The sequence below is a fragment of the Serinus canaria genome, chromosome 14, assembly GCF_022539315.1.
Source record: "Serinus canaria isolate serCan28SL12 chromosome 14, serCan2020, whole genome shotgun sequence".
Classification (NCBI taxonomy): domain Eukaryota; kingdom Metazoa; phylum Chordata; class Aves; order Passeriformes; family Fringillidae; genus Serinus; species Serinus canaria.
Genome location: NC_066328.1, coordinates 6,061,077 through 6,087,915, shown reverse-complemented (window position 1 = coordinate 6,087,915; position 26,839 = coordinate 6,061,077). Strand labels below are relative to the sequence as shown.

Sequence of the window (26,839 nt, the reverse complement as noted above, 5' to 3'; positions counted from 1 at the left end):
CGGCCGCAGCTGTCCCCGGCCGCTTTGGGAATCGCGGTTGCTCTCCCCAGCTATGGCTCCCGTTAGAGGGCTCCGCCCTGGGCCTCACCCTGTCCCTCCCGGGAAAAGCCCTCGCCCTCGGGTAGCAGCCGTCCGTCCTTGCCCGCGGTGACGGGCGGCACGGCCGCCCCTCGCTCTGCGCGGCTCTGTCGGACGGGGTCCCGCCGCCTCCCGCACTCCGTAGTGCGGAGCGGTCACTACTCCGGGAGGCTCAGCCCAGACGGAAGGCGGGGGCCGCCCGGGGAGCGGTGCGAGCGCCCGGCCGCTGGCATCCCATACGTGGGCTCGGCCCGTCCTGTCCGGGGGCCGGCGGGGGCAGCGCTGCGGAGACCGGCCCCGGCCGCGGGGGACGGCGGGCTGAGCGCCCCCGGGGAGGGCCGGGCAGCGGCGCGCCTGGATGCCCGCCCGAGTGGGAACGGGCGGGGAAAGTTTCTGAGCGCGCCCCGTCCGTCCGTCCCTCCCTCAGCGCCCGCACACTCTCGCACACACACGCTCACACCCCTCTCCCGCCGCCAGCGGCCGGGGGGCACTTTTGAAAGTCCTTCTGGTTCCACACCCAGCCGCCGCTGACATCATTCCCGCAGGAGGGCGGGCGGAGGCACCGCCGCCGTCGCCAGACGGTCGCAGCCCCGGAGAGCTGCCCGCCGGCCCGCGCCCGTGAGTAGCCTCGGCCGGGCGGGGGGCGCGGGGGGAGCGGGGCGGCGGCGGGGGGAGCGGGCGGCTTCGCCGGCCAGGGGAGGAAGAAACCCGTCAGAAATGGGGAAAAATTAAAAGCACGTATTTGTTTACTACGAAGCACATTTCATTTGGTGGCTGCGGTTGGGCCGGCCGGAGAGAGCGGTCCCGGTCCCGTCGAGCCCCGGCCCCGCTCCTTCGCTCCGAGCGCCCGGGAGCGGGATGGGGCGGGCCGAGGGGCTCCTCGCCAGCGAGTCCAGGCTGGGCCAAGCCAGCAGAAAGTTCGCGTTCTTCACGGGATAGTTTCTTTCTGTTCTTTTCTGTAATGAACTCTCAGCGGAGTTCGCGTGTGTTGCAGTAACGCTGTAGCAGCTCTTGGCAGCTCCCCTCCCGACAGTGGAAGGAAAATACGCTTAGATGTAATTCAGTGCAGATTTCGGTTTATGAAGTTTTGGCCAGCATTAAACGTTTTTCTACTTGAGTCAAACTGCAGTTTCTCTCACGGGTGGTTTTAATCTATAGGTAATGCCCCACTTACATTGGGAATGTTGTGTGCCGGATACTGGACAGGCAGCTCTCAGTATCGTGGGTTGTCTGCAATATTGAGTATTGAATTTGAGAGGTCAGCTCCTTGTTTGGACATTTCTAGGAAGAACAGTACACTGCTATCTGTTCCTCAGAAGGCTTATCGACGACTTGTTCTTACCCACAGAATGCTGCCATCAAGAGACCTGCAGTTCAGCCTCTCTTTTAATTTATTGGCAGGAATACTTTGTTCACATGGTGCAGGAAGGTTTTTTTCCCCCCTTCTCACAGCAATTGGGAATAGTATGTAAATGATCAGTAATTATTGCTGTAGAGCATGTTAGTAGTATCCTCTGACTTGATACAGGGCTGTGAAGAAACCCAGTAAATAGCCGTGAAATCCGCACTGAATTTTTCTTGCGTTTTCTTTAGGAGCTTTGGAAGTAAACAGCTATGGTTGGCTCATCATCAGAAAAACTAAATGTAGCTCTTTTCCTTCATTTACTTGCAGACTCTGTATATAAAGTGTTGGTGTGTTAGCTATATAAAATAAGCCTTCTTGCCTGCCTGAGCAGATGTTTTTTCTGTCAAATAAAAATAGTCTATAGTGACTCCTTCATCCAGACCCCTTCTCAGATGTTGAAGGCTTTGCTGTCCATTTAGTTCAGAAAAGAGCTGCGAGGCTGGGCTGCTGGGACTGAGGTGCTAGGTGGCTGCAGGTGTGGGTAGGCATCCACACATATGGTAGGGGACTATTGGGCATGAGTTTCACTGGGGGGAGAAACGGGAATTGCAATTTGCTGCACAGTCCAGCAAGATTTTTGTAAGAGAGTGTGTGACAAATGCCATCCTAAGTAATGCAGCTGGGGTACAGGTACTTGCCACAACTGGTGAAATCAAAGTGGGAGTGGAAACAAAGGCATATGGTAAACATGGCCACCAGAAGCTGATATGACTTTATTCAGCATAAGATTTAAGGACTTCACCTTTGCTTTGAAGACATTGAAAGAAGGAACTCTTGCTGTTCTCTGAACCTCCTTGTGAACTTGTAGAATTGAGTTAGGAAATAGACTGTTGGGACACCTGAGGGAAGATTCATCCTCCATGCTGAATAAAGATGTGTACAGATTGTATCATGCCAGCTGCATGACTGATGGGGATGTTACCAGGTAGCTGTCTGCCCAGCCAGGAATCCAGGAATTGCTCTGCCAATAGCCATCAACATTAACTGGACCTGAAATGCAGCAATACCATGAAGACTCTTCATGGTGATCAGTTTCTTGTTAGTATGCTCATTTGGGAAGGAAAATGGTGTGTTAATATAATTTCAAATAAAAACAACATCCAGTCAGTAGACAAGACACTACTGGTGGTGTATTCTTTGTTTGTGGTCTGGAAAGACTTCTATCATAAACATACAAACAGTGGTGATTATGCTGTGGCTTTGCCAGTGAGGAAAAACAGTTAGTTTTATTTGGTTACACAGATTTAAAACCTTGTTAATAAAGGAAGTTGTTCAACAGACTGAGCAGGTCAAGACTGAAGTGTGCTGCAACATTATGATCTTAGACAAAGATTCTGTCTCAGTTCATAGATGCTGGAGTTACTGTTGCTAGCCATTGTTGTTTGGAAGAAATGAACATCTCTATCTTACACCACTTTCAGTTAATGCACTTGACCCCTCTTGATTTAGTATCATCTCCTGCCTCATGGTTGCCTTGTGTCTTTCTTTTACTTCTATTATTATGGCTTTTATTTTGTTGTCTTGTTTGTCTCAAGGTCGTTTCCCAACTCAGGTTTGACGTTTCTTCAGTGATTAGAAGAATGTTGTACTGATGAGTCCCATATGGGTATTTAGAGAAACAAGACCTTCCTCTACTTTTGCTAAGTATATTAGGTGTAGGCTGTCTCCTTTCATAATGCAGTTTCCCTGTCATTTAGAAATGAGATCAGTGGCAGCACAAGGAGACTCTTCCCTTTTCACTTGAATATATTTTGGTTTTCCACTGGCACTTCACATTCGATTTGCGTCTTGAGCATCATGTAAGACATGATATCCCCACATAAATCAGGATAAGAATGTGTTTAATTAAAGAGATAAGTAGGTCTCTGGGGACAAGGTCTTTTATGCAGATGTACTTTCCAGGTCCTCCTCCATGTTCCTGTTGGAAGAAGACCCAGCAGAATGAGGCACTGTGTTATACAGGAACTAATAAGAGATTTACTCTGAAGTGAAACAAACACTGTATGTAAAATCCATGCGAAACTTCAGCACAGCCAAATTTGAAAGTAGAAAGGAATGCACAGCTTTTATTGAAATCACATTGGTCTCAGAGGGAATGCAGGGGGAACATAAGCACAGCACTGAGGAATTCCATTCATGGAGCTGTTCAGTGTTTGTTCGGGTTTGCTTGTTTTTTGGATGCTCAAAGCAAACCACGATCTTTGCAGTGGAGTTTCAGTTTCTGCTGGTTTTTTGTGAAAAACTTCACTGTTTTAGAGAGTATATAATTTTGTAAAATATATCTCAAAATGTCAGGTGATGCTTATGACTCCATTAGGAAGATAAGCATCATAATTATTAGAAAATACATCTTGCTGGGTGAGACTCAAGAAAAAGCCTGATGGTCTGAATTCATCCATCAAAGGAATTATTATATCTCCACTGAATGGGGAAAATGTAATTACACCTTTTTATTTTGCTGGTGAAGTTTCATGGGCAGGTTTAATGATGGTATGTGCATGCCAGGTGAAGCCTCATAATTTGGGTGTGACCTTAAAATACAACCCTCTGGCTGTGTAGAGATCTTCACAGGAGTCTGTAGGTGGAGCAGAAAGTGGACTGACTCAAATACCCCTTAGAGATGGCTATAGGATATGTATTTATGGTTTGCTTCACTGATTCTTAAACACTGTGCTATGTTTGGAATTGCATGGGCCGCAAACAGCCGAGGTGGGCAGTAGGAACACTCCCTCAGCTGTCTAATGCAGGTGTTCAGTGTCCTGAAATAGATCCAAAATCTGGCCTTCTTCCAGACAGAATGAGGCCTTCCAAAGGCCCTGGATATCTCTGCTGAGGTGCATGTACTGCCAGGTGGGCTCTGCACACTCACCTGTTCTCCAGGGCTTGCTGTGCTCAGTCCCCTGAAGAGCAAACCCACTGTTTAGTTCAAAGGCAGAAACAAACCCAAGAGCCTGCAGAACAGTCTGTGAACAACTGAAGGGGTCTGGTTGAGCCTGCCCTGTCAGGGTGCTTGCTGTACCCTTACCTGGCACTGTGGCTGGGCAGTGACCCAGGCACTGTCCAGCCCGGTCAAGGTGCAGGTGCAGGGTAGAGCAAAGTGACCCAGGGGCTGAGGGGACTGAGCTGTTCCCACAGAGCAGCCAGTGTAGAAGAGCTGTGCACTGAGTGAGCTCAAACAAGGTATGGGAATCCTTCTACCTGGATTTGTAGATTCCACGTGGCAACTTTAATTGCACTGATTAAAAATGATGGTGTAAAAATTTCATTCTGGAGGTGGGCAGAGTATTCAGTGTAATCCTGTGCTACAGTGTTGCTGTCAAACAAAGTAGTAGTTGTGGAGAGTTTAAGCTTTTTGTTTTATAACCAACTGTTGTACCACCAATAGAAATGTGTTTTCACACTCTTGATAGATGATGTGTAAACGCTGAAATAACTAAAACCAAAATTTCTCAACACAGAGCTAGTCAAAGCCAAATCAAAACAAGCAGTTTGAAAATTTTACAACAGTGAATGCAACACATTTAATTGCAAGCAATTTCCACAGAGCATCTGCCAAAGTTAAAACAATATCAGCTTTTATTTCTACGGAATTAAATGCATTGCTTTCAATCTGGAAAGACAGACCTTTTCTGCCTTTGTTTGTTGGTTAATTAGGTGGAACATCATAAATCACTTGAGCTGTTCTGTTGTATCTGGAATAATCTCTGGATAAGCAGCAGTCTGTAGTCAGTAGAGCCCAAGGTCTGAGGTTTGCTCAGAACTAAGTTAATTTCTAGTCAATGCTGCAGGTGTGCTTTTTTTTTTTTTTTTTTTTCCTTTTCGTTGACTGAAGACACATTTTATCTGTCAACCTGATATAAAGATCTGGTATTTTACTTGGTCTGTCACTCCCTGCCCTGCCAAGGTATTGAACAGAGACACCCTGGACACTGAAATGTGTCCACACAATGATTGAGCAGGGGTGAGGCCAGGCCACACCTCAGCTCAGCTGTTTGTTTCAGGAGCAGGTTCCCGGGAGGGTTCCCATAGCTTGAATAGCTTACTGGAACAGCCCCGTGTCATTGTCCCAGCTCCATGGAGCCAGAGGCAGGGCTGTGCCAGCAGGCTGCAAAGGGCTCTGTGCTTGCTGACCCCTGCCCTGGGAGGCTGACAGGCAGTGGGGACCCTTAGGTCACCCTCAGACAAGGGGTACAGGCTGTGCTCACTATTGGAAGCTCTGCTGCCCGCCTGAGAAACAGAAGGTGCCTCTGAGCTGCCTATGTCACGGTCAACACAGTGTCACTGCACTGCCCAACAGCCTGCACTGCTGCCAGCACTGCCGGCAGCCCCTGGAGCCCGGCAGGGAGTTCAGCTCAGTGCCAAGGGCATGGGTATCATGCTAAAAGCCTGTTGTGAAATGCACAGAGACCTCAGTGAAGCTGTTGAGAAGCATCACAGGAGAGTAGAGCTGCAGGGTTCTCTCAGGACAGCGGGTCAGTCGCCCTGCTAGCACAGTCCCTGCATCACAGAAATCCTTTTGTGGCACTCTCTTTTTCCTATGCTGTGGGGATTGTAAGGCTGTTCCAGAATGTGACAGCTCTAAGAGTTGTAATTTATATCCTAAATAAAAATCACATCTGATTTATAGCCATATATTTTCATCTCTAAGTTACACAGTTCTTTTTCCCTCCATGTGTTTGCCTTTACCTGCAAGCAAGTATATCCCCAGTCTGTCTTGATCTTTGAAAATGAGCAAGTGAGAATGAGAGATTCTTGTCTTGTTAAGCTTAAGAAAAAACAACCTTTAAGTGCTTTTTGACCAGCTTGATTGTTAAGAAGGTTTTAATGTACACCACAGCTTTGTTGACATTGAAGTGGTATCTGGTGCACAACAAGCAAACTAGCTGAACAGAGAGCATGCATTGAACACCTGAAATGATGTGTGCTTTCTTTAATTTTCTAAGAATACAGTTAAGATCTACCCATACATACTTAAGTTACAACATTTTATAACATGTTTTGCACATGCCTTTGTGAAAGCTGACAGAATACTTTTATGTTTTGTAAGAAACCAGAAACTGCAGTACACAAGCAGTTAGTTCTTTCAAATTACAGCTGGGTTTTCTCAAACAATATGTGCCCTTTGAGAAATCCCTTGAACCATGGGGTGTCTTTGATTAAAGACTGTTTTGTTAGCATTTGCCAAAGGCGTATGATGCTCAGCATAAACTGAAGGTGGAAGAATGGATGACTATGATGGGAATCAGAGATTAATTGCAACCTTTTCAGGTATTATTTAGTAATATGTCAGCCTACCTTACACCACTGTGGGCTGAGTTGGGATTAGATGCAGATATAGAACATCTTAAGTATGAGACTATTATTACCTAGTATAAAATTACAGTTACAATGAAAAGTGCTTTAGGAAAACAGAAGAATGTGTAAAAGATTTGCTTTTGAGGATGGTGTGATTTGTGCTGCTGGAGGAGGAAAAACATTCTCTTTCTGCTGACCATACAAAACCCTCTAAAAAGCAGTTTTGAGAAGATGAAGTCTTAAAGACTTTTATTCAAATATGTCTATCTGTGTAGGCAGCTGACTTCTGTACCTGCTAAACTGTCTTCTCAGCATAGAGTGGCTAGTAACATCTCTTCCAGATTTTGCTGGAGTATTTGAATACATCTATCTTGAAATTTTTAAGCTTCAGGCTATTTTTTAGGATTTTCAGGTAAGCTGTCACAAGGCTCATTTTCCTGGTAAGTGACACTTCCCCACCCCACAACAGGACATTGTGTCCCTCTGTTCCCATAACTGGTTTTCTTCTGCTGAGTCTGCCCACAAAGGCTTCATGGCAGAGTGACTTTCATCTGCAGTGCACACAGCAGGGCCATAGTGAAAGGAGTGGTAGGGCAAGTCTAAACCCAGTCCAAACTTGTTTGCAAATAAATGACTGACAGAGTTACAGAAGTGGCAGCAATGCTGGCATCCCTAGGTCAAAATTTTATTAAAAACATTCCTAAGAAATTAGAAACATCTGCTTCTTTTGGTCTCCATACTCAAAGCTAGCATGTTGCATTTTTGCTGCAATTTGCTTCTTGGTTTTGTTTGGAAATGTATGGAACAGATAGAGTTTGGAGTTCTGGCTTGGTAGCATAGATCTGATGGGGAGGACAGGGTGAGAAGGGAGGAAGGCTGCAGGTGATCTGCCAGACCTGCCTGTAATCACCGTCTCTTTCATTTTTGGGAACTAGGTGGGGTTTCTGAAGAGGAGACCAGATTTAGTGTTTATGAAGTTACTTGGGGAAGAGCTGAAAGGGTGCTTGAGCACCCCCTCACACACAGGTGATAGGGAGGCCAGGCACATGAGTGTGTTTGCTCTAAGTCTGCTGTTGCTCTGTCAGTCCCACCAGTACCAGCAGGATGGACAGACATACAAACATGGTAAAAGCAAAAGCTTTTATTGAGCTATAGGTGTACATTTGTATTAGTTGTGGTGCAACAAAGAGCAGACCTCAGGGCTTTGGTTGCAAGGCACGATTTTCTGAAAGAAAACTGAAAAAAACTAGGTCATACTATGTCTTGTGAGTTACTCTCCAAGCCCGTGTATTTCACTATCAAAACACAACAAGCTGATTCCAGTGATTGTGCTGGAGGTTGCTGGGTCTTAACACAGCCTGATGCAAAGGCACCAATAAATCTAGAACTGATAGGATGACCCTACTTTATTTTGCCATTGTGTTAGAAAACCCATACATTATTGGAATGACATGTTGTAATTCAAATGGAGCTTTAGAAAAGAGAGTGGATTTATTTTTTGCTGTATTGATTTTTTTTTTTTTTTTTTGCCTTTATACAGTGGTTGGGTGCAGGGAGCTTTGATTCATTTCCTTCTGATTTCCTTGCTTTGTGAGGAAAGACTTAGAAAAGCAGGTGGAAGTGTAAGTGAAAAGGTCTCTTCCTTCCACATAAAATAGGTAGCACAAAGAGCTGTGGCAGTGTGTTCTCAATTAAGAAAATAAAAAGAGCTGATGGTCTCTGTGCCATCTAGGGGCTCACAGGACATGTAGCCCTCTTGATTCCAAAGCCAGCATCAAGCAGGGAATGTTATTTCATGTAGAACACACCTTGTTCTTCGTGCTTAGCTTTAGACAAGGAAGAAATCGGGTGGGAGCCCATGTGCTGTGTAGACTGTTACTCATACTTTGCATTTCCATCCTGGGTCCCCATTCAGTATTGCAGAGGTGTACTCAGAGCCATCCAGCACTTCTTGCAGGTCTCCATGCTGGCTGCAGAGACTGGTTGAAGAAGGACATTCAGTTTCTGTATTGACTCTTAGCTGGGTAACACCTGGGCGTGAAAACAGGTCACAATTTGAATGTACACTTGAAGAGTGTTGGTGTTCCCAACTGTCTCAGACAGAAGAAATAAAGAAATGGGAGTAAGTTGTTTCAACTGGTATAGTTATTCTCTTGGTATTACATTTCCTGATTTTCTCGTCCTTTATGTTGTTTGATATTTAGGCATTAGAGGATTGTTGAAATCCTCAAAGCTCTTGCTGGCTTGGGAGAAAGTCTGCTGTCTGAACTTCAATTTTGGTTCCAGTTCTGAGACTCACACAAGAAAAAAAGAACCCTTCATATTTGATAAAAGAAAAAGAAAAGAAGAAAGTTAACAGTATGAGGCTGTTTTTCACAAACCAGGGAATTTTGTGCAAGTTTAGCGACAATGGTACAGGCAGAATGTGAGCCAGCTTCATGTCATGAGACACCATGAGATGTGGCACATGAACTCTGAGAAAAAACATGTAAATCCAAATAACTTATGATGCATCACAAGATGACAGATTTCTCATGCTACAAGTATACAGACTTCTTCTTCTAAATTCACATTTTCAGACTTAATTATAGCACTGAGGGGCAGAAGAATTGATAATTAAGGTTTGCTTTGATTCAGTTTTACGCCAATGACCTCAAGAGAGTTCAACTGAACTGAAATCTTATTGACGGCCCAAAGACCTGCTGTTCTTGTTGCAATGAAACGTCTCAGTGCAGAGAGCTGCAGGTATGGTAACTTGTTTAGCAGGCTCCTCTGCCCCTCGTTTTGGGTGTGTCTTTTCAGCACTCTAAATGTGGGGGTTGAGAGTCTGCACACCCCCAGCCTCAGTCTGTGCAGAGCAGGAGCTGTTCTGCAGAGATTTCACCGTGTTTCTAAGGGTATGAACCAGGATTCTCAGACATGGGCTCAGATGAAGGTGATAAAAACCCCTGACTTGATCTTAGGGAGTGAGGGCAGCAGCCTGTGTTGAAGGGTAAGCTTCACCCTTTCCAATGCAAATGAGCCCAGGATAAACACCCTGCACTATGTATTGCTGGTTGCAAAAACTGAGTATGCACAAACATGAGAAACAGCCTGGCAGCAGAGTTGAACTGCATGGGAGGAGAGGAAAGCGTTTGTTGTGGAGATGACATCTGGGTTGGAAAGTAGTGATAAAACTTCTGTTACGAACTGTCAAGGACTATTTTCATTTTTGCTTGCTTGCTGTACTAAAAAACTTAAATAGTAATGTTTCTTTATACTGATGGACGTGAAAGATAAATTTTATCCTGGAGATAAACTGAGGCTTTTCTGCAGGGCATGTGTTTTTGTGTGTGATATGACATAGGGAGACAACCCAGTTTTGAAACACTACAGTTCAGAAGTGTTGGAAACCCTGGCCTAGATACCTTACTTTACTGTGCAATTCTGTGATGGTTGTAGTGTTTTATCCTGTATAAACATACTTGTCTCTGCATGTCCAGGAGATTATAGCAGAGGCCCTTAGCCACTTCTTCTAAAGCTCATCAGGTTCTCTCCCATGGCAAACTTTTGCTTCCAAAAGTCTGCATTGCTGAAGTGATTCAAGAGAAGTGTGGCTGCTGCATTTATCCTCTCCATGGATAGTGGAGTAGCCCTGGAGCATTACTTCAGCACTAATTGAAAAAAAATACGTGTTGTTGCTCTAACTGGCCTTCTGTTTTCGATGTGTTTTGTGAAAGTATCCTGGAACTTCACAGCATTTGTGGGAAACTTTATTACCAAAGCAAATCTGGATGTGTTCAGCAGGATTCCTGTAACTTACTCTTTCTAGATCCAGTGGCAGTCTGCACTTGTATCTCAGCAGTATCTGTCCACTTCTGCCTTACACCATACCTTATGAAGTGGTATTAAATGCTCAGCCTTGCAATTGAAGGAATTCATGTTGACATCCAATGTCATCCTTACTGTAACCCCCAAATCTGTTTTTAATGGCACATGTGATGAGCTAAGTTAAATATTATGTTCTCTTTTGTCAGAGCTTTGCTGAGGTTAGTACAGGGAGGTTCCTGAAATAGCTACAGATTGACAGGAGAGCTGAGCTGGAAGGAGCCTCTGGAGGTCTCTGGTGCAGGCTCTGGCTCCAAGCAGGGGGTTAGATCAGGACGTTCTGGGCCTTGCTTCAGTTGAGTCAGGAAGATGTCCAAGAATGGAGATCCCACAGCCTCATGGGCCCCATTCCAGTACTTAATCATGCTCATTGAATATAATTAATACTTTTTTCACAATTGGAATATTCCTTGTTGCAACTTGTAACTGTTGCCTGTAGTCTTTTCATCACGTACTTCTGAGAAGGGTGGCTCCGTCATCGTAAGTGTAGTGTGTCCAAAAAGCTTTTCTCATATATTTGTGTGTGTAAAAACTATTAAAAGAATTCAAGCCACTTTTGGGAATGATGGGCAATATCTCTTGCATCATCCCAGCCTTCATCCATGCCTAAAGGCAGTGTACTTTAAATTCATGAACACCTTGACCTGAGAGCATGGTGTGTTTCAACTGCAAATGAGAGAAGGTGAAAAATCACTCTGCCCAGGAAGCAGTTCATAGTAAATAAGAAAAGGAGTACAGCTAGTGTGCAGAATAGGATGTTACCAAAGTGTTTGGTTAGTAAAACATTAGTGAAATAAGAATTCTGAACGTTAATGCAAACAGGGCTCTGTAGCTGTACCCTTCCCTTGCTCATAGGGAGAGGAAAGGAGCTGCCTGCTGCTAGGAGAGGTTCCCAGGCAGGCTGTCCTCAGAGGATTGGGGAAGGAAGAGCTGAGGGAGTGAAAGAATCTTGAGTCTGCACTGTAAAGTTTGAATTCCAGCATTTTGTGGAGTTGAGAAGGACTAGTAAATCTTTCTGAGAGATGAAATCCAGAATTTCTGTCTAGAGAGGAATGCAGATTCTGTAGTAGCATCTGCCAGGTTGCTGGCTGCATCTTGGAAGAGCGGAGCTGCTCTTTGCTTCCTGCCCACAAATCACAGAGAGTTTCTCTGGAAAACCCTCCTCCCTTCATTATTCTTTGTGCAGGCTGGGGTGAACCACAGAAACTCCTGGGTCTCCATGGGAAGGGAAAGTTTGTAGGAGTGATTGAGGTCTGTGCGCTTCTGGGATCCTGCTCAGGCATGACAGATTGGATAACCAGTTCTTGTTGTCTTTTCCTGGTATTAATTACTTGGAAATGGTCTGTCTCCTTCTTTTCCCCCAGTGTATTTAATTCCTGTCTCCATGTGTCATTGTTTAGCACTGTGTACACAGAAGTTGTAGCAGCTTGTGAAGGGAGCAGTTGCCAGCAAGGTAGGAGGGGAAATCTAAAGATGGTTGTTAGGAAAGGTCTTCAAAAAAGAAATGTCAGACCCATCAGACCTTTTTTACTGTCTTTTTTTGCCTTTTTTTTTTTTTTTTTTTTTGTAGAGGTGAAACAAAAATCTCTTTCATTTAATCTTGGCTTTATTTGGGTAAAACAAAAAATGTCTTCTTCTCACCAGCCATACATGTTTATCTATCCTGTCTGAAACACTTCTCTTTATGGCTGAAAACAGTAAAACGAAACCATTCATTTGATTGAAGATAAAGTGGGTTCTTCTGTGCTGGCAAGTCTTGTTTTTGCAAGATTGGTTGTAATTAGGTTACAGTTTTGGTCTCTCGTTATGTTACTTCATGTAATAAGATGAAATTGTATTGTTATTCTTAAAATAATACCGAGTACAATTTGGTTCTCTCTCCTTATATGGCAGATGATTGTTGCAATATTGAATGCTTAGATACCATCTGTGCAAGAAATGAACCTCAGAAAAAAACCAGCCACAAGACAAGAGGGTGCTGTGCAAAGACTAGTACATATCACAATGAAAATATTTTGATGTGGGGTTATACAAACCCACAAAATATCTTCTTTTCCTTTCTTCTTCCTTTCATTCAAGCAAGGCTTGCTAGAGAACCATGAATGACATTTCTAGAGGTGGAACTGATTCAGAGGACCTTGAGTCATGCAGTAGAATCACCTCATTGGAGGCAATTCCCACTTCCTGTTCCTCGTTGCGTTGGGAAGGCAGAGTTTAACAGAGAGAAAATGGGAAGGAATACACACTAGAGTAGCTGCTTTTCCTATTTTAGGGTTTGACTTGGCTTTCCCATTCAGTCATTGTAATTAGATATGGATATAAGGCTGCCCCCTTATTTTTCAAAAAAGCATGTCAATGCTATTTGCCTTTGAGCTCGTTATAACTCTGTACTGCAGTGGAGATGGAGAGGATTATTCTGGAACTCCTGGTCTCTATTCACTCAGTTATTATGCTGTCAATTATCTTTTTGTTAAAGTTTTGCAGAGTAGTTATTATTTGCCCTGATGAGAGTGCCAGTGGAGCTGCTTTAAAAATGCTGTCAGAGTAGTCCTTTTTTTTTTGTTAAATTATTCATATGGTTCATGATTCCAGTAAATGGCAGTAGGAGAGAGAGGATTAGACATGAAAAAAAGAATGGAAGTCTTAAAATTCCTAACTGCCCTTTCTTCTGGATATTTACTGTGTGATGTGAGTGGCATCATTTGACATCATAGAAAGTGTCCAAAGCAAAGGAAAGGGAGAAATATGCATTAATGTACTGATGAGTCATAACATGCAGATGATGTACAGAGTGGTGCACCTTAACTTCAAAGATCTGCAAGACTGCAGACTCCTTATAGCATACATTAATTGGAAAGAATTTCTGGCCAAGAAGAAATAGATCTGTCAAGCATTTGCATTTTTCTGTGTATTAGTAGTGGTAGTTTTCCCTAATCTGTTTGTTATGTGCCCACAGATTTCCTGGGGATTCCAGTTAAATACAGTTTCTGATTCTCTTGTATATATTTTTTTTCATGTGAGAGGTGACATTGCAATAGGCAGGTTAAATAAGGTATGAAGGTAATAGGTAGCCTACAGAGAGTATTTAGTGACTGAACATAAAATAGCTAACTGGATTTTTATGTAACTAATGGGTTTATTCAGCCCTACCAGTGGGAGCAATGCATTGAAGAAAATAGTAGTCCTTAGTAATTATTCAAAGGGTAAAACTTATAACTGTATGAACAAAGGATGTGAGGCATAAGGTACAACATGGGTGTTGCTAAATCTAGGAGGTAGTTCTTGGTGCACTTCATTTTGTTCTACAAGCATCCTTTTGAAATCTGGTTCTTCCTTCTTTGGAAGGATGGTTGGAACAAGACCTTACTGCAGTCAGTGGAAATATTTTCATCACTGCACATGAGGCAGTAATTTGAAATGCACTTCTCTAAAAGCTAATGTGAAGGAGTTTTCCATCCCTGCACACAGAATGAAACTTCTTTGTGTGTTTATTCACTGCAGCCATCATGCTGGAAGGTTGCAAAATGCAGCTTTTGGCTTCATTTCAAGTTGTGATTCATTTACAACTGTGATGCCAGTTAAGTATCTGCAGAGATAGAACATGTGCTGTGGACTCCAGCTGCATCTGATGCTATGGTCTCCAGCAGCACCAGAACTGCAGGTTGATCCACTGGCAGCTCTTAAAGATTCTTCATATACTTTCTTCTGTTCAACAGATTTATCTCGACCTAAAGCCTCCCCAGAGCAAGGATGCTGATTCTCCTGGCCTTCATTATTGTGTTTCACATAACCTCAGCAGCACTGCTGTTCATCTCAACAATCGACAATGTAAGTGTCATTTCTTCTTCTTGTCTCTCAAACACTCTGGGATTTCTTTGCTTCATAAAAATTGAAGCAAAGAAATGAAGCAAAATCCTTTCTGTATCAAAAATGCCTTGAGTATGCATGTTGCTGGTGGATAAGGCTGTGCATGGCATCATATTGTAAGTTCAAGGCAGCAGTCTCTGCCTGGGAGAGACTTGGCCAGAGAGGATATTTACAGGGTGGAGCCCTGGGATTTGATTCAGCTGGACATGAAGCAGAGAGGGGGAAAAATCCACTGTCCTTTTGTGTCAAGTACCTAAAGTCAAACAGCTGGTGATTAATGTGTGCTTTGCCTCACAAGTGTTTCTCCAAGATGCCCAGTTAAATCATGAGCGACACCATGAATGGATCTGTGTCCTTTAAGTTGAAGTAGCTTCAGCACAAAGCTTTAGAATATTTTCTGTTGCATTGTTTTCAAAATTCCATTTTATTTTTGTAATCAAAAAGAATTTACACTCCAATATTTATATCTAGCTTTTAATGGAATTCTCCATTTTCCAAAACAGCCCACTATCCTGATCAGAAATTTGTGCACTGGAATCTTTGAGGTCTTTGCTTTCCTAATCTTATTTCAAATCTGCTACTCAAAGCCCAAATTATTGCAGAAATAAAAGCCTGTGCACTCTGCTTTGTGTCATTAGTTACCTTTGAACATTTAAAAACTTAAACTGTACAACCATCTTCTATTAGATTTTATATCTTTTATCTATATATTATATAGAGCTCAGAGCTGAAAAATAGCATATTGAACTGGCACTGTAAAATCCAAATGAATGGCATTCTGAGAAAGCAATTCCTTTTCTTAAAACACAGTGTTCTGTTTATACATATGCCTACTACCATAATATATTATAGTTTTAACTGCAGTATTGTTTGCAAAGCTGCACAGTAAGCTCTGAGGCTTCTGGAATGTCTATTTAAGCAGCAGATCCTACCAGGAATCGTTTTTAAAAGTTTCATTTTTGTGCAGCTCTAGTCAAAACAAAGGCCTGGGTAGCTATTGGAATGGGAATGGGTTTCCTGAGGAAATGCCACTTGTGGAGTGCTTGTCATTTTCCAGGCTACTGTAAAAATCTGCTCAGATGCTGCAGAACCATTTTGCCTTGAATGTTAAAACCTCAAAATAGAAATACCACAGGAGAATGTTAATTTGTCAGCCATTACCAGACAGATGCCATAGTGTACCTCAGCACAGCTGCATTGCATTGAGATTAATCATTTCAGTGGCAGGAACCAGAACATCTATAAAGGACTTCTGTTTCACAGGTGATGCTATTTCTTGCAAATTAGCAAATGCTGTTCTTTCAGAGAGGTGTGCATCCTAAACAGGGTTTGGGTGAACAAAGCATATCCTGTCTACGTGTCTCAAAGAGTGAGTAATCACTGACTATACAACATTTCTGCCCAAACAGTGGAAATCCCTTGTGCTTTGGGATGCCCTTACCTACTTCACAGAGGTGTAATATGAGAAGGATATGTGGATAATTATATACCCTTTATTCTGAAATGCCATGAGATCTCACATTTCATTTGAGTGGTTAAGTATCAAAAATGAACAGAAAATTGTTACGGCTGATGTATCTAATCAGTAAACACTTGGACAACAAAGGAGTTTTGTGGGTTTTTTTGGTTTTTTTCTCCCTGTAAGAGCCCTTTACTTTTATTTTGCAGGCCTGGTGGGTGGGAGATAACTTTTCTACAGATGTCTGGAGAGTGTGTACCACGAATACGAGCACCTGTATGGCTATCACTGATGAGTTCAATGGTGAGTGTCCCTCCATGCCTTTGTCTGTGTTCTTCAGCAGATCTGGTGAAACTGCTGTGAAATTTACAGGGGCCCAGCTTGGCTACAGTGCTGGAGATATACACAGAGCAGCTGCACGTGGTTAAAAAGGTATTGGTTACTTTAGCTCCCAGTTACAGGGAAGTAATGGACACGATGAAAAACCTGAATGAGAGGAATCTCTGGTGCCAAGGGTGGATATCATGTCTGGTTGCACCTTCCTGAGCAGAGCTGTCTCCAGGTCTGGTGGGAGGCTGAGGTCTGCATTTGGAAGCTGTTTGGGACAGCTGGCAGTTTAACTGTGCTTCTAGGACATGGATGGCAGCAGAGGGTGGGGTGTGGCAGAAGTCTCTTCGTTTTTTCACTCAGTTAGATGAGAAGCTTTTTAATACCAAGCTGGCTGTATTAATACCAAGGAAGCAGAGGAGAATCAGCCCCTGCAATAGCCACACAACTGCTTTGCTGCATCTGCTGAACTCCTGCTTACAGAACACAGCTCTGCCCCTTTCTCTTTGCAGGAGAAGGCAAAGAGAGAAACGATTTTTAATCAAGGCTGCTTTGTTTTTGCAGAGTATCAATCAATTCAGGCTGTTCAGGCCGCCATGATTCTGTCTACGATTTTCTGCTGTGTGGCATTTCTGGTTTTCATTCTTCAACTCTTCCGTCTAAAGCAAGGAGAAAGATTTGTGTTAACCTCTGTTATCCAGCTCCTGTCATGTGAGTGATTTTTTTACACTTTTGACTTAGAAGATATTTTCATGAGTGTAGGAAAGCGGGAAATTTTTCAAAGAGAACAAGCTGCATGAGAACTCTGTAGTGCTCTTGAGGCCATGGCTTATCCTTCGTAATTGTTTAAACAGGGAACTCTACCATTCTGTAATATATAGACAGTTAAAACATGGATGTTATCACTGCTCAGGATAAAGTAATTTAAACTTTGAAGGGAAAGAATTTGAGATGCTGAACTTCTTGAGCACACTAAATAACTCTCTAATTGTTACAGGGAGCACTCCTTTTTTTTTTGTCAGTCTTAAAAACTACCCAGATGTTCAGAATCATTTTCTGTTCACTGCAAATGACATAGATACACAACAGCACTTCAAATTCAAAGCCTGCCAAATAAACTGAAAATATGTCTTGAAATGCTTCCAGGTTAGTTTGAGGATGGAAAATGAGCATCTGCAAAGAAAGGACATTGGTGGAAGCAGCTAACAGAAGAAACACTGAATAGATGTGTGTACTGATAATGTTTTAAGTTGCTGACCTTTATTATTTTCTTCCTCCTGCAGGTCTGTGTGTTATGATTGCAGCTTCCATTTACACAGACAGGCATGAAGAACTGCACCAGAGCCATGGATATGTAATGGAAGTTTCCAAAGGCCAATATGGCTATTCCTTTGTCTTAGCCTGGATTGCCTTTGCCTTTACCCTGATCAGTGGAGTGATGTACTTAGTATTAAGGAAGCGTAAATAAATGTCAGCACCTAGTTATTTCTGTCACTGCAGTACAAAACCAAATTCCAGTAACCATTTTGTATATAATCATTTACATGGTTTTGTAGTAAAGGTATTGTTTCTCTAAAAATGTACTGTGTTCTTGATATCAAACAGAATTAAAAAAAAAAAAAAAAAAAGGCAGGTGAAATGAAATGCCTGGCACCTCCAGGTCAGGGGTCAGAGCAAGACAGAGCCAAGTTGTTTCTTTTACATATTTCATCATCAGAAATGGTTTTCCTTTATTAGACATTAACAGTTTGTTTCTGGCCTCTAGTAGATTACAAATAAAGCTCGTACAAATTATTTTGTAAGCAATATACTAACTGTATTCCTGGCCCAGATATCCCTTTGAAATATGTTAAATAGAAGGGTGTGTAAAAAAATGAGGCCCAGATGACAATGAAAAAGCAAATTATAAAACAATTCTAAAGCCCAGAGCTGCACTCAGAGCGTCTGCCCTGGCTCAGGACCAGTGTTCTGCTCTTTATAACATGCAGTAAGTGTCATCAAGATTTTATTAAAACCACTTGCTTTGCAAAAGTAAACAAGCCCTTTTTGTACTCCAGCAAATGTTTCTCTTGATTGTCTTTCACATTTAATTTAAGCACACAGAGCCTTTGGTGGGAGCACTTATCAGCCAATTCCCTGTTCAGCCTGGGCCCAGCACAGCTGGGACAGTGAGGAGCTCCCCACCCCAGCCCTGGATCCCTTCAGCTTAGCCTTGGGCAGCCTTCCTGGGAGGGAGAAAAGGGAAAAAGAAAAGCATTACTGGACCTACATCTGCAGATTTCTAAGCAGACTAGTGATCAAGCAATGCCAAATTTAGGTTTTTACAGCCTAACTCAACATGTTTATTACGCTGGGCTTTTATCACGTAGTGATTTCATGGTTAGTGTGTCCTGTACAAAAGCATTCCCTGGGTCTGCCCATTGGGAAATTGGCCTTTAAAAATTAAATTTAAATTCCTTTGTGGATTTTACTGGAACTAAACACTGCTACTAACCAAATCAGAGTGCAATTGCTATGCTTACGAATTCCAGGATAGGTTTCAAGATAAAATGATTTGGTGGTTTTTATTTTTCAGTAAATTTGTGAGCTAAATCTTTGCTCTAATACCAGGCTTAACAGCTCAGCAGTGTAATACTGGATTTGGCTGATGGTGATTCTGGAGATCAGTGTGGAGAATGAATGAAGTGGCCTGTCCTGGTTAGTCACAGCTTCGATGCTTAAGTACAGATTTGACTTTTGAAAAGCTCTAACCATTTATTTATTTATTTCATATTCACTACAGCTGGCCCAATACAGAGGCAGTTAAAATGTAAATAGGTTTTGAATGAGGTATTACACTTAAAAGAGAGCAAGTTCAGTATCATAAGGCAGTGTAGCTCTACTGAAGTTAATAATTACTACATCAGATGTCAGATAATGAAATTTTATCTGATATCTTCAGATTTATCCTTGATTTATCACGAAGTAAAAATTCAGGTGCATAGCTTTTTAGGAACTGTCTCAAGCATGAGTGACAGGTCATGTAGTTCCATCTTCATTCCTTCAGCATCCTATAATGCTTTGGCACATGCTTGTCTTTGGGGAGCAAAGAAATTCCAATAAGACTGTTAAAAAATTAGGATGAGCAAGCAGAACATCATAGTAAAAGTAATAATAATAGTTAAAAACCCACATCAGTTTGAAGAAAAGATATTCTCCCCAGTCTAGCATCATGCTAGTACTTTGTCAGGTTTTTTTTGTCTTAGTGGGAGTGCTCTGAATTTCAAGACTTATTAACCTACTTTTTAAAAAAGTGTTTTTATAATTTGCTGAATACATTTCAGGTGCAAAACTTGACTTTTTGCTAGCAAGCAGAATTTGTCTTCAATAAATAGATCCTTAAAATGTTTAAGGATGAAAGTAGATTGATTGTTAGCTAGGCATTTTGCTACATTTATTAAAACATGAAACAATAAGGGAAAATTTTAAGCAAATACAGATTAAAGCTCTAATATCTAGATGACAGTCCTGAAGAATTTTAAGTTAAGCTTTTATGCCACTGACTTGCAGAGATGCTTCAGTTTCTTGCCTTGATAATGCTCAGGTCATTTGTAGAGCAAATATTTAAAATAAAGATGTAGATATATATGAACACAGTTGAATTCCACAGTAAAAGCTCTGTCCCTTCATTAAAGTGAAAAGCACACACACAACAAATACTCTGATGCACAACACCTCCACTTGTGTACAAACACCAGCACGTGCATGATGCCACAAAGAAGAGATGGGAATGTTCTGCACATGTGAACAAATCAGTCTGAACTAGAGTTTGAACAGGACAAACATATTTTAGGGTTTTTTTCTACCTTATATGCCTTTAAAATATACCATTTTCTATATTCTATATATTCTGAAAATGTACATGAAAATAAAGTTAAAACAAATTCTTGTACTGTATTAGCAAACTCAATACATTTAGCAATCTGACCTTGTCTTTAAGCTTGGGATATATTTACATGATGTTGGATGAGAAATAGTTGAGTTTTTGTGTGAACAGGTAAAATTAAATTCTTCCTGCCTGTAGTAGAACCAGAAGCTGATTATTTTGTCCTTTGTTGAAGACCTTTCAGGGTAAGCAGGGAAAATGTTAGTGTATTGAACTTTTAAATGTAAAGTATCAAGAGAACATCTTGAGTAATCCAAGATCCACTGGTGCTCTGAGGAGTTATTACCTATAAGGGTTTTTTTTTATTTTCCATAATTTGCAGAAACAATTGTAGATTTTAAGATGAGGTTGAGTGCCTTGACTGTATAAGCAAAAAATGTGAGAAACAAGCCAGTGACATCTGTATCTGCTCTGGTCCAAGCTTTGGATTTGCAAATCACACAGCACGCTTGGGTTTGTACAGATCCATTCAAAACACTCCCCAAATTCAACAGAAATAATTTCCCAAACCCATAAAAATTCTCCTTTGTAATCATAATGAATAAAAGGAAAAAGTCCCAGTTGTTAAAATATTCACTATCAGCTGTGAACCTACCTTTATATTTTTCACCCAGCAAGTAATCATCTGCAGCACGGGAAACAATCTTGGAAAAACAATCTATAATATTTATGTAAAGAAATTTTTTTAAAAAAGTTTTTATTTATGTATTCTGTTCAGAACAAGAGATGGGCATTACTTTGCTACACCGTATCTTTGAAAAGTATTGTAGGTGATAGGATCTGTGCTGCTTAGACATTAACTAGTTTTTTACCCCAGCTACACCAGCAATTAATTTTATGTGGTTCTTAATGTGTTCAAAATAATGGAGGGACTGCTTGACTTGTTCTGTTCTTATCTTCAGCATCATGGAAGTTTGTGCCATTTAGCTAAACAGACCAAAGAAAAGAATTCTTCCTGTAATTCCTAAAGACAGGAATAAGATGAGCCACTACCTTTCCAAACACTAAAGACAGCTAAGAGTCCTGAAAGCATTGAAATAAAATAATGATGTTGAAAATTTTATTATATTTTTCATTTCTTTTATAGGTGCAATAAACCCCTCTGAAGTAATAAGATGAAAGAAAATGAAATGTGGAAGTAGAGTAGTTTTAAAAAGAAGACTTCCATTTTCAAGGCTGTAGAATCAAGCTTACAAAATTAATGGAGTAACATAACAGACTGTGACAAGTAAGAAATGTGAAGTTAATACTGTCTGTTAATAATGCTTTGGCATGAAACTCACTGCAAGTTAGTGTAGTACTTACCAGCAGTAGCAGACACTTGGTAAGGTGCTCTGAGTGTCCCACACGGTTTTTAAGCCTGTATTTTAAGATTGTATTATCACCAAATGGTCTAGAACATCCAAATGGATCTTCTCATTGAATAAGAAGATCCTCAGAGGAGCTCTTTTGGGGATGATAACCTGTGATAAAGAGCTAGACACTGGAAGTGGCAAAGCCTTTATTTGCCTGCTTTCTTCCTGTCTGAAGCAGAATTACTACAAGGTTTTAATGGAGCAGACACAGGTGATAACTGCATAGGGAAGCACATTTGGATCAGTTTCTGTAAGGGTCCTTGACCCCTGGATTTTGTCATGAGCCTCTTTTAGTTTTGAGAATCTGAGAAGGGTCTTTGAACCCTTCATGAAGCACTGCACAAAGAAGGATCCTTGGCAAGATGTGGATGCCTGGAGGCACACTGGCTATTGCCTGAAAGTCTAGGCAATGGGACAAAGCCAGTTATTGGTGCACCAACAAAAATAAACCACTCACACTACTTCATAGTCATACTAATTTAACTTCATTTAAACCTAGTAATCTTCATTTAAATCTATAAGCTGAATTGCTGCTGTCTGTACAGTTTCCAGACTAAGAGCACTGGCCCAGACTTCCTGACATTCATGAATTCATGTTCAGCATCTTGTTGGCCTTTGGTTTCTGCCTGTCCAGTTGGGTTTGCCCAAGGCAGAAAACCCTCCTGACACACTGGCAGTAGTAACTTAGCATCACCTTGTGCTATCAAAAGGAGGGCTGAGGGAATTCCCATTGCACTCAGAGGGTATTTGTTTATCTTGGATCACTACTGCACTAACTGAATTTCTAAAGGAAAATGTTCTTTTTAATCCTTCCAAAAAAATTTAGCCGAAATGTCAAAAAGCTGTGCATGTACTTAGTTACTTTGTTTTAAGACAGGTTACATTGCACAGATGAGCAAAACTGCAGGTGCCTTAATGAAATTAAACTGCTGTAATAAATGTCAGCAAGTATGAAACAATGCCAGTGATACCCAAATTATATCATATGGTGCAGCTTTTGGTCTGTTTTACTGCTGCTGCTTGAGCAGAAAGCTTCTGTTCCATTTCTCTTCAAAAACCTGCAAAAGTGAAACTTTCTAACAAAGCTTGTGCTGCTGTCAGAAACGCTAAAGTTCAGAAAACTTCATTTAAACCAAACAGACAAATATTGTTACAAAGGAAGGGGTAGGAATATAATGTGTGCCCTGATTCACTGACTCAATTTTAGTACATTATCAGCAAGAAGTAAAAAGTGTGCCATATTGAAATTTTTTAAAAATACTACTTTATGCATTTTTGGTTTTTTTTTTAGCACAAAAATACTAGGTTTAAAGTATCAGTATTGAACACTTAAATATGCTTTGGAAATTAAAAGCCTAAAAGCTCTTAGGGTTAAAGTTTAAGTCCTTTTGTCAAATAATGTTTTCACAGATTTTTAGGCCTGACAGATTTGGAGGGGGAGGGAGGAAAAGGAATGAAAAGAGAAAGTAGAGGAAAAAGAAGATAAAAGAGTAAAGACGGCTGGAAAAGGTTTTGGGGCTAGGGGTTTCTGTGTGGTTATTTCTAGCAATGGTGTCTCCTGGCGTTCTTCCCTTGCTTCTAAAGAAGAATGTTTTCCTGTCCCAATCCCGTTCCAATGGAGCCTCCTGGTGGCCAAAGAGGAGCCTCCGTCAAAGCCCACCTTGTCCCTGCTCCTTTCCCTTGGCAAGGTCTTTAAAGAGCTGAACTTTCCATCCAGTCCTGAACATCCTGCAGTGTGCACAGTTTAAAAAGTGGCTCAGCTTTGGCCGTGGAAGGTGCAATTCTATGTACGGTGTTAAATCTCATGTACTTTTCCTCACTGGCCATTAAACAACATTATTTAAATTGATATTTTAAAGGTTTTTTTTTAAAAGCAAACAGATATTATAAGCATGTATCAGTGGAAGTTGATACATGTGGTCATTTCCTTGTCTCTGTCCTCTGGAGGGAAGTAAAAGCACTTGTGTCCCCTCAGGGTCCTGACCTGAGCTCAGACTTTGCTGCTGTCTCCCTTAGCAATTGAGGTCAGAGTAGTAGTGCAGTTTTGCAGGGAATGCCGTGATTATTTCAATTTTGTTCATGGAGGGTCAGTTCTTAAAGCAGTGATTGATGTATGTATTAGATGCCTTTCAAAGGAGAGGAAACCAGAAGCTCTGCTCCACATGAATTTTGAGGCCTGCTGAGATCATTGTGCTCTGAATCTGTCCCCAGAAGCTCTGGAGGGGTGATAGGAGTGCTTTGGGTTCTCACTGGAGCTGCTTCATTACCTGCTAGAGTGATCAGATCCCTGTATCTGGGCAGCATTTGCTGGGGCAGCTGTAGAAGAACCAGAAAAGAAGGAATTTTGGTCCAGCACTCTGCCCACTGCCCAATGGCAGAATTGGCTGGAAGGATGGGGTGTGACAGTGGACTGAGCAGACTGAGCACTTCCAGGCTCTCTCCTTTTCTGCCAGAGCACTGAGGTGGTGTTTGTCCCATGGGCTGTACTCACTTCAGCAGAAGTGAAGCTACCAAAGGTCTTTTGGGATAATGTTGTACTTTGGGTAGCTCACTTATGCTTTTTGGTTTGTAATATTTTAGCATAATGCTCCATCTTCTGGGCAAGAGGTGACATTTAACAGGCTGAGAGTGTCTCATTAAATTGTGAGTCCTATTCAACATTTTATTGGAGAAATTTCTTTGCCACTCATTCACTTTGTCTTGCCTCCTTTCCTGCTATAGATTGTCTTTTGATTCTCATAGCCAAACATTTTTTTTGCTCTTTTTTTAGAGAGGTCTTTTAAAATACAGGGAATCCTTTTTTTCTTTTTTTCTTTTTTTTTTTTTAATATGCCCTCTCTAGCCAAGAGTTTTAATGATTGCAGTTTTAAAAAGTGCCAGAGAATTTTGAATTTGCATTAGTCAGGAAGCAGATGATTGTCAGTTTCCAGTCAGTTCAAAAAGTCACACAATGTGAAAGAAGAAGCAAAAGCAAGCATAGCTAAAAATGTAGATGTAGGCTATCAATTAATGAGTGAGTCAGTGCTACCCTTCTTAAAGGACCAAATCCCAAAGCTTTCACCATTTTTGTAGTGAAAATTTTAGCTCTGACTACATTTTAGACAATGGTCCTGAAGCTGGGGTTTAAAGTAATTTTTATGAAGTTAGAATGATCCTAAGAGGCCCCAACATCAGCAGATCAGTCCAGAATTGACACATTTATAATGGTCTGCCCTGATCCATAGAAAAAAATAGAAACAATAACAAGATCAAATCTTAGTACATGAATTTGATGGAAGGAACATTTTAAATAAAATTGAATGCATTTCCTAAATATTACTGTAGCTCATCTATGCTGAAAAAAGATCCTGAAACAAATAAAATTAATTTTCCAACTGTAGTCACAGACAGTTCTAAACATTTTCCAAGTCCAGATTAAAACTGTGGCAGACTGTGTGTCTGTGTTTCACCTTTGTGTCAATTACCAACTGTAATGACAAGCAGCTCATCAGAAATATAAACAGCATCTACTCCATGCTGTTCTGTACATACACTTCTGTTCTTGAGTTTAACTCAAAAATTTGCTGAAGCCATGGTTCATCAGGCTGAGAATTGGAGCTAAGTTCTGACCTGATGTTGTGAAAAATCGGCAGGGTAATTGGGATTCCATTGGTAGGTCCATCAGGTGGTGCAATTGCTGCATGGTCTGGATACAAGATTTTTCTTCAAAGGCTGGAAGCAGGCTGTGAAAGGAGTCATCTCTTATTTTACTGAAAAGCAGCTCAAAAGGAATGCAAATAAAATAAATGTATTCTTTCATACAGGAAACACTAGTTTTGAAACTATTTACAGCAAAAGATGATTCCTAACAGTCATGAATGAACTAGCAGGTGCATTATGCTAGAGTTTGTAATTGTCCAAAAGATTTTAAAACCCCACAAAGCTATGTAAAATGCTAGAGAAAAACTTGTTTTCCTAAGATAAAGGCAATAAACAACCAGGGGAAAATAAAAACCTTTCATGCAGAAAATCTGAGAACCTTTCTTCCCCTTAACTCCACATCTTTCTGAGAGAGTATGATATGCTCCTCTGTTTTTAGCTGTCATGCTTCAATATGACTAATAAATTTTGAATCCACCCAAAATGTAAAAATATACTTTCCACATAAAGACCTGGCAGATATTAGATGATATATGAAGATTTATTTGACAGTATAGTCTTGCTTTAAGTCAGGAGACATTTGAAATATCAGTAAAAAGAAAGTATGCAGCTGTTCTCCTTAACTGTGACAAATTGCTCAAGCTACAAAAGTCCTGCTCAGTGTAGTGTAAGGTTTTGATAAGAAAGTGATTTGATTTTTTTTCTTCTTTCTTACCTTTTGAAGCAAGGAAAATGAAGAAAGAAAATAAATTTTAAACATGAAGTAGAAGAGTAGAACTTGAGTTGCACAGTAGTGCAGTCCAGATCTTCACATGAGGCTTTTGCCTGTCAAGTGCCTCAGTTAGAATTTGTTCTGTTGATTTTTAACAGGCACTAAGTGTCATAAAGTAGGCTGAGAGGTGACAAATAAAATGGAAATAAGTTGAGAGGTGGTGGCAGAGTGTTGATAAATCATTTAACTGTTATCTTCCACCTCCTAATTTTTTTGTCTAAATTCATAATATGAGTCTGGAGTAGCACAAAGAGATCTAATGGAAAACTAATTAAAATTATATTGATTAGTCAGATTAAAAGTGAAAATATTTATTTTTAATAATCAATAATTGAATAGCCTACATCAATTTGTAGGGTATGAATTTTGTTTTAAAACTTTGGAAGGCAGATATCATCACAAGGTTAGTGGTCATGTTAAGTAACCTTCCTTGAAATGGTGCTAATTAGCATAATTTTGCTTAATTGTTTTATTTTTGTGTTTATTGATTACCTTCCATAATTTGCTTGCTTGAACAGCACTTCGAGGCCAAATGACTTAGGATTTCCTGGACAGTCCCATTTATTGTCTTTCATAAAGACACAACACTAAGTTTCCTTCTGCTTTCCTTCTGGACAGAATCTGGAATTTCACCATTTTTATTCAAGAATAATTTAGAAATGAATATAAATAGTTTGTGGAGCTCTCCAGCATGTTCTTTAGATTTTCTGTGGTGCATATTATCTGCCTTAGCACATTAAAATTCTTAATGACTTAATATTTTTTATCCTTTCTGTCTTGAATATTAGGTGTGCCATTATCCTGTAAAAATATGAACTTCTTTCATGAAATATGCTTCCAGAAGTATCAG

General features: G+C 41.0%; 1 protein-coding gene across 1 annotated transcript; it reads left to right on the top strand.

The window, feature by feature from the left end:
• Window positions 1-484: 484 nt before the first annotated feature.
• EMP2 (epithelial membrane protein 2) lies at window positions 485-21,286 on the top strand. Its single transcript, XM_030229817.2, has 5 exons — window positions 485-696; window positions 14,362-14,473; window positions 16,181-16,274; window positions 16,863-17,009; window positions 17,582-21,286. The coding sequence occupies exons 2-5, from the start codon at window positions 14,396-14,398 to the stop codon at window positions 17,764-17,766; spliced, it is 504 nt and encodes a 167-aa protein (XP_030085677.1). The 5' UTR covers window positions 485-696; window positions 14,362-14,395; the 3' UTR covers window positions 17,767-21,286.
• Window positions 21,287-26,839: the final 5,553 nt, after the last annotated feature.

Excerpts from the sequence above, each read along its gene's own strand:
- EMP2 (XM_030229817.2), top strand. The coding sequence starts at position 14,396 with ATGCTGATTCTCCTGGCCTTCATTATTGTGTTTCACATAACCTCAGCA. Across the intron at positions 16,275-16,862 it reads TATCACTGATGAGTTCAATG|AGTATCAATCAATTCAGGCT; the intron begins GTGAGTGTCCCT and ends TTGTTTTTGCAG. Across the intron at positions 17,010-17,581 it reads TGTTATCCAGCTCCTGTCAT|GTCTGTGTGTTATGATTGCA; the intron begins GTGAGTGATTTT and ends TTCCTCCTGCAG.